The 20,571-nt window shown below is 38.9% G+C and overlaps 1 protein-coding gene across 2 annotated transcripts in view; it reads right to left on the bottom strand.

Moving 5' to 3' along the window:
- Window positions 1-20,571, bottom strand: part of PCNX2 (pecanex homolog 2 (Drosophila)) — a 143,554-nt gene that overhangs the window by 64,968 nt on the left and 58,015 nt on the right. For both annotated transcript variants that reach the window (XR_001865548.1, XM_017745316.1), the window contains exons 17-20: window positions 14,518-14,610; window positions 13,870-14,020; window positions 9,450-9,591; window positions 5,824-6,001 (exon numbers count right to left, since the gene is read on the bottom strand). Coding sequence is in view for 1 of the 2 variants with exons in the window: in XM_017745316.1 (XP_017600805.1) it covers window positions 5,824-6,001; window positions 9,450-9,591; window positions 13,870-14,020; window positions 14,518-14,610 (564 nt within the window). In the remaining variant the exon portion in view is untranslated. The remainder of the gene's footprint in view (window positions 1-5,823; window positions 6,002-9,449; window positions 9,592-13,869; window positions 14,021-14,517; window positions 14,611-20,571) is intronic.

Raw genomic sequence — 20,571 nt, 5'->3', positions numbered from 1 at the left:
ATCAACACAGTCCTCGGAGCATAGTGAGCCATACCGACCCAGGGAGTGGGTGTACATCTCCCTGCACCCCCAAGTGCACTTGCCCCATTCTAGACAAAATAAAAAACCACCAAAACAAAGAGAGAAAATGTAATTCAAGAATAGTGTAAGGAATGAAGTGTGACAAAGAGGTCAGTGACAGAAGGCTGAATGAAAAATCAATTAAACCATTCCTCCAATATTAAAAGGAAACATGAACTGTACAGTGCCCAAGAGAGTTAAGGAGTCTATGGAAAATACCACTGGGATTATCCTGTCAAATATCAGATGTAGCCTTGGGTATTTTACTCAGCAGAAAGTGTCTTAAAAGGGTTTATATGCCAGATATCAAAAGCTGAGGAAACAGCTGTGAGCCAAGAGGCTGCAGATGATTAAGACATTGGATTTCCGTATGCACAAATGGCAAGGAACAGATTAAAATATGAATTAACAACTTAGTGCCAGAAGATTTAAGGTGAAACATCAAATTTAGAGAAGGATGAAAAATCAGAAGAGGAAAGAAAAAAAGAGTGAGGCTTTTGACTTATAAATAGCACCTAAATCAATGGGACATGCCAACTAACCAAGAGTTTTATTGCCACAAAGGCAATAAAAAGATCCAATAGGTTAATTACTTGACTTCAGCAAAGCACCAAGAAGGTCAATGCACTTGGCAGCGCTTTCTCATAAAATGAAGGAAAACAAGATGACACACATAATTTCTTTCCTGTCCAAGGGATTGTGTTGTGGATGTTGAAAGTTAAGCCTGATCAGCACAGGTCTGCCAGGTTGCTCCAAACTGGCTCCCTTAGCTGGATCTACTTTGACAGGGATCATCTTTCATCAACATGTGGTCTTGGATACTATGGCAGAAAGAAGTATACAGAAAGAGAAAAATTCTTTTAAAAATGTGGATTCCTTATTAGCTGGAAAATGTATTCTGGGAAAGAAGAAAAAATATCAAACAGGGAAACTGTATACTTAAGTGAGCTCAGCAGGAGTAAGAGTACTTAGGCAAATAAATTCAGTGTTAATGAAAGCAAATTTAACAAGCTCTGCTTCTTTGATTATTTTGCCTTATGCATGAAGACAAATTCAGAACCCTCAGAAGACTTGATGATAAGAAAATACAAGGTGATTTCATATTTTTGTATTGCTAATTAGTTCATCCACACACACAAATTAAGAGGCCATTAAACTACCTGACAGTAACATATAAGAGACAAGAAGCTGTAGTCCTATACATTAGAAGGTTAATGGCACTGGGTCTTATCATTCCCGTTCAGATCCATGTACTAGGTGAGTGTGTAAGCTAGGGGTGCCTCACTCTTTAGGGCTTAAAGGAAGCTGCACAGATTTGTCAAAAGTCCATATTCCAAAGCTCAGGTGTAACTTCTCAGTGGTGCAGAAGAGATGAAAGAGTTGCTGGTAAGAGCCAGTTTAGCAGCATGTTCCCAGGAGTGAAGAGACTGGCAAGAACCTCCCACTAGGCTTTTGTAGTAGCCAAGAGCATACTACCACCAGGAGCATCCACTGCCACACTACCCAGTTTTTTTGCTGTCTTTGCTCCTTCAACTCAACATCAGCTCTACTTGAGATTCCAAAAGCAGATCAGGGAGATACTATGACTCCTTTCCACCAGCAAAATTTAGAGGATGCCTGTGGCACTGGATGAAATGGAAAACCACATTTCTAACAGAGCACAGCAAAAGAGCTGGGGACAAGTCTTGCCCTGAGCATCCTTGTTAACATTCAGCCAGTTCCAAACTGATATCCCTGCTGTTTGAATGATTTGCATTTGCTTCTCCTTCACACTTCAAATACTGGTTCCTTCTTGAACAGCTACTCCAGACATCCTTCAAAAGCATCTCACACATCTGCCAAGGAAGGCAGTGCTGGGTACATTACTGCTTTACTTTTTGTTTGTTTTTATCACACTGAAGAAAAATGGACTGGATGAGCTATAACATCATTTAACCATCCATATGCTCTTCCTCTCATAGCTTTTGCATGTGTTAGAGTTTTTCCTCAGTTAAATATTATGTCAGTAAACAGCAAAAGGATGGAAGAAAGGCCCATCTTTTCATCAGTTCTGAATAGTTTATTCAAATCATTTAATATTTCCACATTTTTTTTACCCTGTTAGAAGAAAGACTCTCAGAATTTTTCCTAGTGTTAAAAGTCTAGGAAGAAATCTCCTAAGTCCTATTACATATTCCATCTTTGCTATGCCTATGAAGAATATATTCTCAGTTTTTTGTGGGTTTCCATTTTCACTTAATGTGAACATTCTTATTAACCTTTGCACTGACATTACCTCCTAAGACATCCAGGGAGAACAACTGGCTCATTTGAAAAGTTTACATGGAGTCATGTAGACCAAGACTGTCTCGATTAACTGGTTTGACTTCCTGCAGAATATACATCAAAGCATGACACCCACACATTTTGAATGAGCAATCACATACTTTTTAGAAGGCCATTCAGCTCTGATTTAAAGATTATAGACAACAGGAGTTTTGGACAGAAGAATCCCAGGTCGTAGTCAAGGATACAACCTGGGCTCACTACATTAAAAGTCTTAGTTTAAGAAAGATGGAGAAGTCCTGTTTCACTTGAATTGAAAGTTGCAATCATTCTCAAAAACAAGTAAAACCTTTCCTAAATGTTTATCTTGCTTCCTTCCCAAGGCAATTTGAAATACAAAATAGTATACTCTGCATATGCCTAATCAACATTTAGTGCTTTCACATTCTGTGAATTGTCAAAATGTAAACAGCTAATCATTTTTAAAAAAGAACTGAATTAACTGTGCCACATTAGTAAGTCCTATGATGTTAAAAAGACAGAAAATCCAAAGTGGCAAAAAAAATTCTCAGGAATAGAACTAAATAGACTCTCTTGTTCTCTCTGTTGCCTCAGTGTGGGTGTTTTGGCTAACAGAGATGAAAATCTGTGAGCAACAATTTGGACTTCCATGTCCCAACTTGCTCAGGGAGCAGTATGCTCATTTGGAGTTTCTGATTTGACTAAATGACATTAAATCAACTGCACAAGGGGGAAACCAAGGGAAGCACAACCACTGAGATATTCAGAAATACTCTACCAAACATGATTAGCAAAGTTTTATTCCATATAATCTGCTTCAAGAGTGACTAGTGCACAAGTGAATGTCTGTTGAATTTATATTCTTTCTTCCCCAGTGCCTGGCAGAAGAAAAAAATATTACCACTGTGCTTTGAAAACATGCAAAGCTTTTTATGGGGTAACCTTGTTTAAAAATTGCCATCACTATGACTAAGACACAGCACTTCTAGTGTTCCCTAATGGAGAGGGTGGTAAACTGACATTTTCAATGTGCAAACAGAAATCAGTCATGGCTGTGTAATAAACTCAGCATAGCTAAAGGTCGCAGTAATAGACAGTATTTCAGATTTTCTTTTTATTTAAAAAAAAAAAAATGCAAACATAAAAATGACTGAAATACAGACAGACTCTGTGAAGACTCATAAAGCTTTTAGGAGCAAAGGTGGATGCAGCTTGCTTAGGGCCTATAGTATGAAATAAACACACATCATCTTTATCCTCAAGTGATCACATCCTTTGCTACGTTCCACAATGCTGAGCTAATTAAAGCTCAAACGTTAATTGGGGTAAAGAAAACTTATGCCCTTTATGATTTGAAATTAAAAGGAATTTAATTGCTATCATCTGCAATGCTACTTTTCATATTGGTTCCAATGATCATTGTGAAACTGCACGTGCTTTTGTAATAAAAATAATTCAACCATTTGACTTAGAATTTTCAAATGGAGAAGGACAATTCCACTTGCTGAACTAATGACCTGCAAAATTTCAGATATTGTTAGATATGAAGATTGAAGATTAATGCTAAAACTAAAGTTTCAAAACATGTCTGCAGTACAGCTTTCACTCTAGTAAGCACTAGTTTTTTTAGCAAACATCTCTGCTTAATTTAATAAGCATCCTTCGTTATCTTACTTTCATTGCTAACACTAGGCTTTCTACTGTGAACAGTAGCTTCAATCTACCCAAGTAACACTGTAAAAAATCCAGTTGAAAAGACTTTATATCTCTTTCTTACAAAAACATGCAATAATTCTCAGCAGTATTTTGTGATATGCTCATGAGGTAAACATTTTTAAAAGAATTAACAAATAGTGAAACTTTCAATTCTGGCATGCTAATTTTTTGATCCTGTAAAGAGGTTTTTAGAGAATGAGTTTTAGGACTAAGTAAACCATCATTCAGACATGGGACTTCCACTGATGCACATCAGTGATACACTTCTCTGGAGACAGAAATTCACCCCTTTCTCTAGGGAACATGACAACGAAACAAATACTGAAAACTGGCATAATGCTAGCAAACTCTGCATCACTTTCACTGGTTATCTTTCACTCCAAGCTAAGAAGCTTAAAAAATTACTCTAGTCCTGTTTTAGGATCACAGAGCATGGTGGAGGGGGATCTTGCTAAAAAGCAGAACTTTGTATCATCTCTTCTACTCCTTTTCTTCTGCCCTTCCTCTCCAGCCCTTGCCTTCTCACCCCAGCAGAGAGAGAGCAGAACAACAGTTCTGAGGATGAAGGCTTGAAGCAGGTGAAGCTTCTGCTGGAGTGCAGTCCAAGAGCTCAGCAAAAGGAGTGAGCTCATTACCTCACCGAGTTGTGATTCCTCATTTCTCATCCTCCCTTACAGCAGCACAGAAATAAACCAGAAAAAGCATTTAATTTCTCCTTCATTCTTTCCCTGAATGACTGGGCACTCCCAATGTAACACCAATGAACTGGGCCTTTCTGTAAGAAGCCTGAAACTTCCAGGTGGGCATGGACAGCAGTATGAGCTGATGGCCCTTGTGTAGAAGGGCTAAGTATCTCCACAGCACATGCAGCAATCAACATGGAACCATGTCTTTCTTCTCTCAGAAACTGAGTGATGCTAGCTGGGTCATACTCACGCATACAGTAGGAATATTTTAGAAAAAGAAACCAAGCAAAGAAACCTGAGCAAAAAAAAACCCAAACAAAACAAAGAACAACAAAGCCAAACACCTCACCAGTTACCCCTGGATCAATACTTTCAAATCTTCAGTACTTTCCCACGTTTTCTCGAGGTATCAGTTAAGTCTAATTCTTTCAGTGAAACAGCTTAGATTCCAAATAAAGACAGGGTCTGACCTGACTGATTCAAAAAGGGGTCGGTAGTTTTTAAATAAACTCAACTGGAGCACACTTCAAGAGTTAACAATAAGAGAGAGGAAGGAGCTCTGAGGTTAAGGTTAAGGGCAGCATCACAAGGATAACAGACTGAAAATAGGAAAAGAAAAATGTTAAGGCTGACATTAGGAAAACATTTATTATTATGAGGGTGATTAGATAATGGAATAATTTCCCAAAGGAAGTTGTTGAGTCAACCACTAGAAGCATTCAAAGGAAACCGAGATAAAAACACCAGGTGATTGATCTAGAGGGCAGTCCTGTACTAATGACCCAGGAGGCTCTTTCAAACTAATTGAGGATTCTCCTCTTGAAAACAACAATTCTGAACTTTATATAGCAACACGTGAACAAAAAGTAGATGAAAAACACTGCACAAAGCCAGAAAAAACACTTAATCAAAGCCTTTTTTTTTTGATTTTAACAGATTTTTTCCTCTATAGTACCAACAATCTGAGTCTACATAAGCATTCATTACTTCTAAAAAGTCCCAACACGTATTGATCAGCCAAGTGACACTGAGAAGATAAATTTTTCAAAGAAATTACAGGAGCTCTAAAACTTGCCTTATGAAACACAATGGACATCATGAAGAAATCCAGCAAGAAATTTTCTGAAATGTCTCTGTAGTCAAATCGGAAGAAGATCACAGTAAAGCTCAAAGTAACAAACTGATTAATAGGATTACAGAATGAGGAGCGAAGGAGTTTCATTCCAGCAACTGTTATCAGGATAATGTCACAGCTGTAAAAAAAGCAGAGAGAAAAACCTAATCAAGTCATAAGGCATTAAATTAAGAAGCTCTTAAATACAAATATCCGTACCAGATGTATTTTAGATTGTTATACATATCTAAATCTACATATCTTATTTATTAAAAGTATATAGAAGTAATAGCAGAAATCATCACATTTATTTTACTTATGTGCAATTTTGTATTTTTCCTTTATCATTATCACACATTCATAAGATGTAAAAAAGAATGAACTCTGTACTAAAAATAGTAATAACTACTAAAACCCAAGAATCTAGACCAGACATTTTTACATCCCTCTTAAAATAAAATTTCAGTCTGGGAAATATCTTGGCACTTTCATCAATACATTACTGTAATTTGAAAAAAAAAAAAATCTTAAACTCCTTTTCTTTTTTAATTACAAGAAATTTCACTTGATGACACAATTTATAATTTTACTTGTAATTTCATTACACACTGCCAAAATTCTGGATAGATGTGAACTGTTTGAAATTCCTACCATTGTTCTTGATCAGAAAGTTGACTATTCTATATAGTAATTCATCAGATGAAAAGAAATTGTGTTGTGCCTATGTCTTCTAAAATGTGGGGACTTCAATGCATAATGAGTGAGAAAGTAGGCCAGGTATTTGCAAAATGCATTGAAGGTTCTCCTTCATCCTGCTGCTAACCAGGAGAATACCTGCTGCCATGACTGACACGTGGCAGGCTAGAAAGCTCTCAACAGGTTTTCACCATCCTAGCAAGATTCCTATTTTCCAGGTTGATTGTCTTTTATGTGGCATTTATTCATTATTGTGTATCTCCCGTAATGCAGATACAACTTTATTTGAGTGCTGGTCATTCCAAAGGATCGGCAGGGCATTACTGTTGGAATGAAATGCCAAGCTGACCTTATTTTCCACTTTGTTGAAGCTGTTCTTTTCAATGTGCCCCACATTTCTGAATGGAAAACCTAATGACTAAGCTAAATAGATTCTGAAGCCACTAGAAGCCATCCCAGTGCATCCTATATGAACCAGTTGTATAACTCGCTCTTTAGAAAGAAGAAAATTCTTGCAACATGGAGAAATTTTCACAGGGAAACTTACAGATTATAGAACAAAAGGAAGACTTTTTTGTCACTGTGCCTGTTACCATGATGAAACTTTCACCAAAAAATGACACTTTATAAAATAATGCATTCAGAGGCAACAGAAAATAATTTGCTCATTATTCCTTCTTCTTTAAAAATACTGCCACACAAGATGCTACTCCTGGGGCCTTAACTCCTGGGAAAAGATGTAAGGGAGTGTGAGAAGGGGGGCTGATTTCCAATGCCTCTGTGGCCGGTAACAGGGGCAGGCACTGTCAGCATGGGTCCTGTTAATAACCAGCACATCAGGGTCTGGAAAGCTCAAGCAAACTCCTGACTACAAAGGAGCTGTTCTGCCTCCTCAAGAAGCAAACTGCTTCAGTCCTTTAAATCACAAAGCAAGATGAAGCTTCTTTAAAAAATGAATTCAATCTGAGGAAAACTCCGACATGAAATCACACAAAATATACCACCTCAGACACTTTCAGACACAAAGTGGGAGAGTGACTTCCCTTCCCTACAGCATGATGCAGTCTGATCCTTGGGTGGTCAATAACTAAGGAATGTTCCAGCAACAGAAAACAGGTTGCACTAAAGCATGCATTAAAGCACAGCAAGTACAACCCTCAGTAACACTGTATATGGAAGTAGCAAGGAGAATCCAGGATCCCGCATGGGCTTACAGAGTTAAAGAGGTAGGATCTGAAGATGAATGCTTTGTGTGTGGCATTTGGATGGCAGCTGCAGGGAGAATGTATTAAAGAGGAGAGCAAGAGGAAAAGGAATACTGGGAGTTTCATAGATAGACCAGAGTTACAAGGAAAAGGGGGAAACAGGTTTTACACAGGTGATCACACAGACACAAGGGGGATGGGGAAGGAAAGGACTGCTGTGGTATTCCCCCACAGGCCAAACAATCAGAGGCAGACAAATGTAATTACTTTCTTTTATCTCAAGACTTCTGGGGGTCTGACTCATTTCTTCTGAACACTTGAGGGAGGTGATACTTGAAAGTGCAACCTAGCTTGGAGGAATGACTATGTAAAAATAGCACCTTCCTAACCCCCACATATTTGCTCCGTGCATGTATTCAGTCACGTCTGCTAGCTAGTAACAAATGGCATTCTAACTACTTTTAATTCTCCCAGCCTTGCAGAACTAAATAGAAGATGAGTGTGGATTCAGTGTCACCCCAGTCAATACACCTGAACTCTTGAAGCACCTTGGCTGTAGCATCTTCCAAGCGCCTGGGGAGAAAAAAGGTCAGTGGGGAACTACAAAGGCCATCAATGAGTGACTGGTGAGAGTCTCTCTGGAAAAGTAGTTGTCTGGTAGAAATATGCAGAAAATTTGACTAATGCCCTAGACCAAGTGTCGACCCTAAAAGCAGGGGCTGCCTCTTCCTTGTAGTTGTGTAGTTCCTAAAGCTGTGTTGCTCCTCAAGAGAGAGAAATAATTAAATCAACATGCAATTTTTACACCAAAGTTCTTTTATCTAATATTTGAAATTAAGAAACTGTATTATTATGAATACTGAGGAACTCTCCCCCACCTCCCAGCAGTTTTTCTTGCTACTGGAACATTCCAAGGCTGTTTCTTTGTTTTATCATCTGCATCACTGTCATTCTGATAAAAAGACTGCAGAAACTCTGCTCACTGGGGATACTGCAGTCACTAAGCCTGCTGAATATCTGCAGCAGGCAAGTCACTGACTAAAATACTTACCATAAAAGGCTGTCTGCAAGGATCATACTGTGAGACCATGGATCAGCATCACCAGTTCTGCTTAATATCTAAAACATCAGACTTCATCAAAACTTGTACCCCCACCCTTCTCAAACCACTCTTAATGCAGGACTACCCACCTTTCTAAACTGTTAAATATTTTATTCAGTCTTGCCTTAGAAGACTTGTGTGGTGAAGCTTCTGATAACTCCTTTGGGAGACTACAGCACAGTGTTAAAAATCCTCAGGAAATGTTTCCTGATATCCAGCCTAGAGTCCTCATTTTCATCTGATTAATTCTAGTTACCCCACTGAGTTTATGCCCATCAAACACCTGCAGCCTGGTATAGTGTGCCTTGCTTTTAATTGACATTTAGACCTTCCGTATATATCTATATATAGCTCTCTAATCTTTTAATTTCACTCTCTCTCACTGGAGACATATTTTAGTGTGCTATGGTAGTTTTGCATTTTTCTTGCAGCAAAGCCAATGATTATTGTATTCTGAACTAATATGTGTGAAAGCAAACTGCGACAAGATTACAGGCTTATTTAAAAACAAATTCAATTTCTCAGTCTTCAGTCTAAAATCAAATATTCTACTAATCACATGCTTTGAGTTATAATCTACTTACTGTGTACCAAGCTTCTTGTATTTACTAATTGAGAAAGCATCAATGGTGAGTGCATTCAGTATTATGGCTGGATATAAAATGTATTTCTCAAAGCACTGTAGCCACACATAAAGCCTTTCAAACCACATCAGATGAGCAGCATCTGAAATGGAAATTCAGATAACAGATCGTGTCGTCAAATCATCAGCATTTTTTGCACTGAAATACCATAGAAGACACGAGTTAGCTCACATTAATAAATATAGTCAACCAACAAATTTATGAAACAATGGAATTCATAATTCTTTGGCAATAGAGAAGTAATTTTGTTCTCTGAGTTTAGAGAGTATCTGTTTTGCTGCTTATAACTGCACTCCTGAGACACACTCATAAACAATAAAAGATAGTACATGCTAGATGATAGTTTTTACATCATCCAAAATAATATATTAAATAGTACTTTAAGTGGGTGTAATGACCCCAGACAGGCCCTCTTCAGCTCTGGCACTGACCTGGTGAATCACCTAGGAAACTTCACCTAGCAAAACACTGTTCATTAGACTGTAAATTATCACTGACCTCATTGATAAATGAAACACCCCTTGAGATCTAAAGACTGAAGAATTATCAGGAGCTAGAAATGGTCATAAATGTTTCCCAAAACACCTAAACAGACACTCTAAGAAGTATCTGCCAAGATCACATCTCACATCATTCCTCTCTAAGGAATAGCTTTTTTTTTTGCAGTAGACTTTTCTAACAATACCAGAGTGCTTAATATGAGTGTCAAACAAGAACTGAATGCTCCCTGCAATTCAACTGCTATGAGAACTTAGGTGAACTGAGTGCAGAAACACTTGTGTACAGACAAAAACAATGCCTTTATCCTCAAAGCTCTGCTAGACAAGGTTATTGGAAAAATAGCAAACACAAAACGGCAGAACTTGGTATTAACTCAGAAATAAAAATGTCAGCTACTGAATCTCCAATAATCATCCCTGCAAAATGAAAACAATTATATGTAGACACCCCCCTCTTCCATACACTCCTTTTCAATGACAGACAAAGAAAACATGCCGAATCAATGGATTTCTGGGTTCTGCAGGCACAGTTGTATATTGCATAGGCTAAGAGAAAGATCTAAAAGCAATCCTTCCAAATTAGATTGAAGTCATGTATGGGGAATTATAAGAGAATTGAGCTGTGAGCTGTAAAACCTGCCTGAAGAGGCACATGGCAGCACAGAGAGGCTTGTCTCCACAGAACCCTGGGGGGAGGGAGGTGGTGTCACACGGCAGACCCCTATGAAGTGTGTTGCTGAAGTGGCAACATGGGATAGGTCACACCATGTAAGGAAATACTGTGCCTTAGAAAGGTGTATAAAACCAACTCACTCCTTTGAACAAATGATCCCGATTCCCTGCCGGTCTGGGTCCGAGATTCAATTGCTGACAGTCATGCTTTGCCAGTACCTTAAGCTAAGGCAGTGCTCTTGCAAAATTTCCCCTTTGGAAAATACAATTAACTTCTGTTTCTTGCTATAACATAAAAATATTTCCTCTTCATTACCTAAAGGCCACCTCCTAAAGTTCATACACGCAGCAAAATGTCCATTTTGGAACCTAACTGTTCTTCCCCATTCCTCTCTCCCTCCTGAACTCAAGACCTTCATCCATGTCCAAAGCTGAGCTCTGTGGAAGAACTCAGGCTTCAGTAAAGAGATATGCATATCACACAAACCAAAAAGAATGTAGGTGCAGGAGCAAAGAGAGATCTGTTCAGACAATGGAGACAGAAAAAAGAGCTCACATTCAGAGGGGCCCCAGAGAAAGATGTGGATGATTTGAAAATGGCTTACACAAACCTCTAGGTATAGAGGTATAGAGAAACCCAGTATATCAGGGTTTCTTTCTCATGTAGTCCTGCACTAGTTTCTACACATCTGTTATACTGTAAGCTCATACATCTTGACCTAAGCCTTTTGTCCTGCAGCCAGCCAAGACAATGACAAGTAATAAATGAGTTATCTCACAGAGGCATCACAAGAACCTGTCTGATAATTGCTATTCTATGGAACACCTTAAAGTTTGAGCAGCTCGTCCAGAATCTATACAACAAAACCAGGAATAAACTTGTGGAATTGTCACTGCCAGTTGTTTGTCTAATTGCAAGCAGTCATTTGTCTTTCCATAGCACTACCCTTGTCAAAAAAATAGAAAGATTAAAATAAAAATCTATGCAGTAAATACTCCTCACAGACATCTTATTTTGTGTATTTGTCCTTTCATTGTCCGCACCTGACAGCTATGGGGTACTACTGTCCTTTTTCCAAGTTTCTCTTTCTATACAAACAGGGAACATTTTAAAGTTTAGTTCCTACATTTTTATTACAGGACAAAAGAAAGAAGACAGCCCGTCAGATAGATCTATCAAAGGGATTACCTTTTCCACAGTCTGTCTCATCTCAGACATGATAAAAAACCTCTGCAGCAGCCTAAGGGACTGAAATTTTTTTTTTTTTTTTTTTTTTACTCTTGTTTTCTAACACACAACACCAGCTACATTACAATAGTACTTAGACCCCGAAGTACAGGAATGGGCCACATATAAATGAGGACTGCAAAAGAAGCCAAAAAAGCCTGTTCTCCATAGTGGGCAGCATGAGAAATGCAGCTGGATCTCAAAATGGAAGGAAACCCATCTGTGGAAATCAGTCCAGCAGGTCTCTAACTTCAACCTTTTCAAATGCTGAGTCACTGCATTTAGGAAAACAATGTTTTCTGACAAATGAAGACAGACTTAATCAGGACAAGGCAAAGAAATCCTACAGTGGTCTTTTACGACTAAGTGCTGGAATAAACAGTGCAGAATTACTGGTTATCAGGGACAGAAAGTCCTGGACACTGTTTTCAGCTGAGCATGGTGCTTAATAATATTTCTATTTCTATTACACTTTCCTTGGCATATTGCAGTAAAAGGCAACCTTCAATCAAGTCTCTTGGGTACTTTTTTCATACCCAACCCTTGTTTGGAAAGTAATCATTTTGAAACATGTAGTTTTTTAAAAATAAAAAATATTTAAATCCTTAAAGTATGGTTTTCCAGAGAGTGATCTGAACTCTTTTGTGTCTAGTTGAAGAACAGACTAAAGTCCCTCAACAGACTGTTCTGACAATGCTGTCTTCAAACACTTCAGAAACATATATTGAGAATTATTAAGGCGTGGGATCCATCAAGAAATGACAAGCAAGCTTTTGGCTGGTAGCAAAGGCAAGAAGAGAGCTGGGGCGGAAGGGGGGAAGCTTTGCTTCTCAAAGCACACTGCTTGCTTCAGAAATAACTCTATCAGAACAGGAAATCAGATCTCGACATACTAAAATATTGACTGATATTCACATGTATCAAGGCACCACCCGCTGAAGCCAGCAGACACCAGAAAGAACAAATCTTAAAGAAAATTTCAGTTCCTTTCAATTTTAATGTTTCTCTAAAAGTGTTAGAATTGAAATTAGAACACTTATATTGCACTACATTTGCTGATATGCCAGAAAGTTGAAAAAAAATCTACCTCAATTTCATCTATCATTTAAGTTTTTAAATTACGTAGAATGCCAATGCATTAGGCATGAATTGTACCATATCAAGCAACACAGCAAGTAAGAGTACTGTAGTGTAAAAATAAAAGGCAGATCAGACAGTGGCTCTAGAGCCTGTGAAATGATTAAAGGACAGGAACATTTAACATAGGAGGAGAAACAGAGAGCTGGGATTGCTTAACTTTGAGAAAAAAAAGACTTGGAGGCATCTTATTAAAGCCTGGTTGGGGGCATTTTTGGGGTATAAATACCTGATGGGGGAAAGTAAAGTTGATGGAGCCACTCTGTTCTCAGTAGTGGCCAGTGACAGGACAAAAGGAAATGGGTACAAATTGAAAATCCACTTCAACAAAAAAATAGCACCAGAACCAATAAACCACCAAAACACACACACAAAAAAAAAAAAAGCAGGAAAAAACCCCACCCAAACACCACAATTCAAAGCAACCTTTCTTACTGTAAGGATGATTGAATGCTATTACAGGTCATCCAGAAAGACTGTAGAGTCTCTGTGCTTGAAAATATTAAAAACTGGACAGAGCCCTGAGCAACCTGCTCTAGCTGACCCTGCTCTGAGCAGGGGCATCAGACCGGACAATCTCCAGATGTGTCTGCCTAGCCTCAGCCCATCTGGGCAGTGGCCTGAGAAGACAACTCCTACAGGTTCACAGATCTGCTGGCAATGCAGTGGAAAAATTCAAACGATCAGATAATGTGTGCTACTCAAAAGTAAAAGCGTAATTTATTCTCCCTGCTCTGTTCCTTCTGTATTTTTTTTTGTTCTTCAAACCAAGGCAAGCTGGAAGTCATTCCATCCACTGTTTAGAAAAGACTTTATTACAAACCTCTCACTTCCCGCTGCTGGTGCTCTTTGCTTTTAAGTATAGGGTGGGAGATCCACAGCCAGGGGTGGTGCTTGCGGAGCTGAGGAAGGATGTAATGTGTTACAAATCCCACGGTCCACGCTAAAGCAAACAGGACAATGCTGAGAAACGGCTGGGCCAAAGCAAAAAAAAAAAAGAAACAGAGTTATAATTTGCAAACAACATTTTTATATATATGCTTCAAAGATTTTTTTAACAGTTTCTATAATTGTATTTTTGTGCAATTAATTTTTATTCCTATGTTCAAGTTCTTGACTCTAGGTGAATATGGATTTTGACATATGTGTTTTGCACCCACAATTAATCAATTTTTTCCTGCATGATTGGAAGAAAAAATGCAAAATGTCAGGCTTATTCATTCTGTCCTCTGGGTTCCCTATTGTAAGGGCTGTGGAGATTAAAGGAAAAAGATGTCAAATAAGTAATACTGAAATTAATACAAATAACTAGAAACTAACTGCTTTGCACATATAATAGTGTTATCATGACCAGTAAATGCATTTTCACTAACTTCTCCTCTCACAGTGTCTATTCTTTCCACTTAAAGCACCCTGTGGTTTTGTTTAAGAGACTTAATACCTTAGGGGGGAAAAAAAGATAGATACACACCCTTAATGACAGAAACACAGTACTGGCACTGACAGCAAATGACAGAACAGCAGCTGCTGTGCAGACAATGAGATCCGATTTCAAGATTTCTTTCTGTGAAAATAATTATTTTACACAAAATTAGTAAGGTAGCACTATTTTAACCTAAGTAAATTACTCTGGTCTCAATTACTTACACTCTGCATTGTGATAAGGCTAATCGGCACTCCGTAATACTAAAGTATTTTCTCCACTCTGCTTTGGGAAATTATTTCTTCACACTCTAGGTTTTTTGAAGTAATCACATTTAAATTCTTCATGCCTAATTTTGAATTATATTTTTAAATAACAAAGTTATAATATTGGAGAAATGAAAGCAATACATTTTAATGCTGAATCTGATTCTGCGTAAGGAATATAACTCTTTTCCATTATGACTATTATTTTTGGGAATCAAAATTCTGGTTCGATTTCCTATTTGCAAGAACTAATATTTCTTACTCCCTTTCTCTTGCATTACCAAAACAAGTCATGCTTTTCTGTAATGTCTTCTAAGACACAACATTAATACATTTATTGTGTTCTAAAGTGACATGTCCCATTCTCTGTTTTTCTTTATTGGAAGTCCAATTTCAGCAAGATTTTGCGGATTTTAGACAAGGCTTTTTTCTAGTGTCATTGAATGATAATGATCTTTATGTAAAGATCTGTAACTATGGTAGGAGTAACTTTGCTTCTAGAGATTGGAAAATACCACTGTTTTTACAGCACATTTTTCTTGTGATTAAAATGTCATTCTCAGTAAATAAATAAACAAGATAGTTTGTGATCTGTGCAGTCTTCTGAATTGTACTTCAGAGGTCACCCAAATGCTTTTGTGAGTAAATGAAAATCTTGTCTTAGATTTATGAGAAGGGCATTTCAGTTCAGCACTCAATACTGCTGCTAAGTTACCGAATGAGTAACAATTTGTAGCTCTTGGTTTAGAAACTGACTTGTGCTTTTATTCAAAGATATCTAGAAATAACACGTGAAAATCAACACTTTTGTTAGAACCAGAGGTTCATCTGACTTCCTGGTACTGCAATCTAGGTAGGCTTAATGTATCTCATCAGAGAAAAAAAAAGAAAACTAAAATAATGATGGCACAGCAAACCTAGGAATAAAGGAGATAAAAAGAAAGCAAGCAGAACAAGCGAAGAACAGAAGGGTTGCGAATTACCGGGGAAGCTGGTAGCAACCTCTATATTTAGGCTGCCTATCACTCCCTGTTATGAAAGATGCTTCTCAGTAAAAGGTCACCAGCATCAGCACTTCCACTTACTGCAGCAGCCTTTTGAAATGCAGCAGGACTGAAAAGCCTTCAGGCTCAGAAAGTACTGTTGCTTTGTCCCAGGAAACTCGAGACCGGCTTAGCTGAAATCTCAAGCCATCACCAGAGTCTTTGCCCTTCCCAGGCTGCTCAGCAGTATGTACATACCTCCAAAAGAGCAGTGCTCCCTCCGCTCTGAGAGCCATCCTTCTCCAGACAGCCCTGTACTCTGCATGGACTATGTGTGGTGGGAAGGTGTGGGAGCAGAGTTAGGTCTCTGTAACGCCTCCTGACCTTCTTTTCAAAGCATAGCCCTGCTAGCTTTGCTCCTTGGCTGTCGCGTTCAACCGAAGAACCACAACATGAGGGAGCTCACAGGAAAAGCCTTCTCTGCTCTGACTAAACCTTTGCTCCCTGCTGGTCCCCACAGGTCTTCTCTGTTCAGCTCAAACTTTCTCTCACTAGCAAGTTGTGTATCCTTCTCTAACTCAAGTGGTTTTTGTAGGTGGGGCAGTACTGAAAAAACACGGTCTAATAAAAATGAATAATGGAATGATTACCAATGCATGCAATGGAAATGATATTTTTTTAACCTTTCCAGATATTTTTTAAGATGTTGCACACAAAATCTATGTAAAGTAGCACTATCTGGGAAAGTTAAGCAGTGTCAAATTTATACGGCACTATTTCAGCCCTTTTGTGAATACACAGCATGAAAAGCCTTGATCAAGTATCATCTTCTGCACAGCTGAATTCAACTACTCAATAGTCTAAAACAAGCTTCTAAGAACAACAAACACACTCCAATCATATTCACAAGCTCTTCTGTACAACCAAAAAGGCTTACTATTAAAATGACTGATTTCTCTCACAGTCAGATGACTGAAGAAGCTGCCACTATAAAAACTATGTAAAATATTACAAATTTTGCTGTAAAATCAGCAGAGGTGATAACAATGCATGTTTTGGGGAGAACTGGCATCCTAACTTTCCATTCAGGACCAGATCACCAAAGAGAATCTTTTCAAACTTTACATTCAGAAGGGAACATATTACACAAATTATATTGCACAGGACTTGTATTTCCCATCTTCCCCATCTTTCATTTTGCAATTGTCCTTTTTACAGTGCTCTCATTGCTTTTGACAATCCTATACAGAAAAAGGCCTATGTTTTTATGGAAATTATTATTATTCAGATATTCAACCCCAAATTTGACAATTGCTTTCCATTTCTGGCAATATTAAAAGTGTTTAAGATATCATGTATGCCCAGGCTTGTCCTTCTGCCCTTGCACTGAACTGCTTCAAAATGTAAAGATACTGCTCAGCTGCTGACTTGCACAACGGTCCCCACAGGAGCTCCCTCTTGATGTGGCCAATGCTTTCAAGCTTCTCACGAAATTCAGGCTTTTTTCCTTCTAACAGCTGAGCAGGGGTTGCTTCTGTTCCATGTCACTGCATAGGGGACAGGGTCCCCCAGGAAATGGCTGACCCTGGGCAGTGATCTCTCTGGCTGAGGGGGACTCGGAGCAACTCTGCAGGAGAAAACCTTGGGCATTCACCTACAGCCTGCTGTGGCTGGGTCTGTGGCTTCTGGCCTTCTTGTGGAAGGCAGCTAGCTCCTGAGAAGGACGTGGCTACCTTGGACCCTACTGTGTAAAGCAGGATTTTGGATGTCATTCCCAAGGCCAGGAACTTAAGAGTTGAATACTGAGTAGCCCTATAGTGTGATGCTTGAGTCCTTCACTGCAATTGGTCCAAAAATGTAAAAATTAAGCTCTATTCACAGATAAAATCCCTCCGGTGAGAGACACTCATTGTTATAGTTTGGGCTGAAAGCCACTTTACAGTCTCCATTTTACATTCGAGGGAAAAACAAAAAACCCCAAACCAACATTGCTACCTTTGATGCCTTGGGAATTTCACAAGCAGAATATATTAGAGAGGCACTTTCTTTTTGTTTTAATTATTATTACAGAATCAAAGAATTGTTTATGTGGAAAAATGTTAAAAATCATCAAGTCCAATCATTATTTTCAATTGTATTTTTGGAGCGTTGTACTAATCCTTTTATTAGCTATCTAAATGTTTGTATTAAAGACCAGGAAGGAAGTTTGAGTTTGAATGTAACACATTATCACCCTCAGGCCACTGCTTAATCTAGTAATCAGCCATGTGGATGCCTACAGAAATTAATTATAATGGTAGGAAGCTCCATTCTCAAAGTTGAATGGTCAATTATCAATCACAGCTGCTTTATAATTCAGGCTTCCAAAGCTGGCAATTCTCACACAGCTATTCAAGGAAAGGAAAAGAATAAAGGTCATGTAACTAGACATTAGAGATGCTGTATTTATTACTCCTAACATCAATGCAAAGCCATCCAGAAAACAACACATTAATTTTCAATATTAACCTTGTTTGCTTTCAGCTCTTTGAGAAGGTGATTTGGTTCTGTATGCCTCTGGCTTTCTGATTAAAATGGGTCTTATTTAAATGGTGTGTTATCTGGACCACATGTCTGTATATAGACCAAGGCAAGGCCGGCTTGTGCTGCATCCTGCCATCTCTTGCCACTGACTAGGGTTAGGAATACTCTCCTTGCAGGGGAGCACTTCAAGAAAAAAGTGAGTTACCATCGTGAAATCTCTTCTGAATACTGATATATTGTTTCACCCAGCTTCTGAACTGTTTGAAGATCCCCTTACAAAAGTTCTGGAAATTATTTTACACTGGCTTTGAAGAGTCAGCTGAGTCCTACATCCTAAACATGACTGCTACTGCTGAAGCAAGGAGCAGGGACTGCAGCTTGTGTTCCTCTCAAACTCGATGCACGTGCATTTTCTCCTGCCTCAGTTCTTCCCTACTTGCTCTATTAGCATGGCACTGATGAGATGGCAGTGGGAGTCTCCTTGGTGTTTAACTGAGACAGAGGTACCAGGTAACACAGGGGTTAGACAAAGAGCCCACATTAATCAGAAATTGTCCTCTCTTTCTTCAGATCTCCCAGTGTGGGAAAATTAGCACTGCTAATTGACATTGCAAGCAAACACTTGCTTACAATTTTTATTCAGATTGAAGGAAGCACAGACAGAGGGATAAAAAAAAGGTGGCAAAGCACTAGCAAGCTCCAGCAACACTGAAGGAAAGCAGCCTCTGCCTAATAGCAGCAGCAGCAAGGAGTATCAAACGTACAGAGCAGAAAAGTGCCAATTCCCAAACCCAGGTATTTCCTGGAGAGCAAAGGTGTCAGGAAGCCCACTTAATTAATCCTAAAACATGACAGGAATGAAACATTTTGAAGAGAAGAACTGAAGTCCTATGTCTGGCAAATCCCAGCGCAGTTATCCCTGTACTTCTGCATCTTCCACCCCATTGGCTCAAGTGCAGCTGTGCAGTGTTAGTGTAAGACATCAGAACCCTGTCCATGTCACTGGCATAAAAATAGTTGGAGAGTCTGCAGAATGACTCCATTTTGAAAATACAGCCAGGATCTTAGATGAAGATTTTTTCACTGTTTTGGTTTTTGTTTTCAATATATTAAAGCCTTGCTCAAGGTTTCCCTCTGCACTGTGAAACAGAACCAGTTAAATGGACAGCTGCAGTAACTGCTTCAGTCCCCTGGCTGGGTTCCATCTGCAGAACAGATGAGATCAGACTCTGTACTTCTCCAAGAAAGGCACCATCAGCAAAAGAACTACAGGGGAAAGAGAAGCTTTCCATTACATCTTGCCATACAGTCCCCATGTACAAGACTGGAATGCCAATGAACCGTAGCAATAACCTACACACCACAAATACCACAGAATACAGCAAAATTTTAACAAAAATAATTTTTTCCTCTGTTTCTAAATGCACATTTATATTCCAGTATCAACTGTTGCAAACAGTTTAGTTTGCAAGAAACTGTAGCTCAGTACAAGCAACAAGAAATAGCCATATCACTTAATCTTATGTAGGCCCTATTAGAGGAAGCAGTTAAAAGTAACATTATACATGGTAAAAGTTGCAATCTAAGCAGCAGCTTGGCAGAGAAAAGTAGAAAACATTGGTAGGGTGGGATCAATGCATATGCTGAATGTAGGCTGTGTAACACCTTATAAAATGCCTAAGAAATTATTCAAGATGTACATGAGAGATGCATCCCTTTGAAGGGACATCTGGAGGCCAGTAGGAACTATGGACTCCCAGGCCATGTCTACGGGTCAAAAAAAGGCTTCCAGAGACTCTGAATGCTCCTGGCTTTCAGAGAGCATTCAGAAGTTTAGGAATAGCTGCCTAGATTGCAAATGCTTGGATGCAGGCGTTGGGGTTGTGGTCGGGGGGAAAAGCTGTCTGGCAGCCAGGAAGCAGGACAGCTCACATGAGTAATAAATGTCAAACACCCCTTAGCATTTCTGGAAACTTGATGATCTTCCCACATGAACTCCTTATAAGATCAACCTCCCTTGGGTAACAGCAAACATTTTTTTAATATAAAAAGACACAAAAAGGAAGATGGGTCACTTCAGATGTTTATGCTGAAGTGAGAAATAAGCTGACACAAACTTAGAGCTTCTTGCCAGACAGTAGTAAATAAACAGCCTGCCAAGTAAAGAAGAGACGATGAGATGGCAATGCTTGGCACCAGGCATGTACCTCCCTCTCCCATACTATCCCAGTTTCACATGCTTCTTCCACCTCTAGATGCCAAGTCTGACAGTGTGCTCCACTTGGCTCGGCTGGGGTGGAAGGCACACAGTCAAGAGTATTTCCTGGCAC

Source organism: Corvus brachyrhynchos, unplaced genomic scaffold, assembly GCF_000691975.1.
Source record: "Corvus brachyrhynchos isolate BGI_N302 unplaced genomic scaffold, ASM69197v1 scaffold70, whole genome shotgun sequence".
NCBI classification, from domain to species: Eukaryota; Metazoa; Chordata; class Aves; order Passeriformes; family Corvidae; genus Corvus; species Corvus brachyrhynchos.
This window is presented reverse-complemented; position numbering and strand designations above follow the sequence as displayed.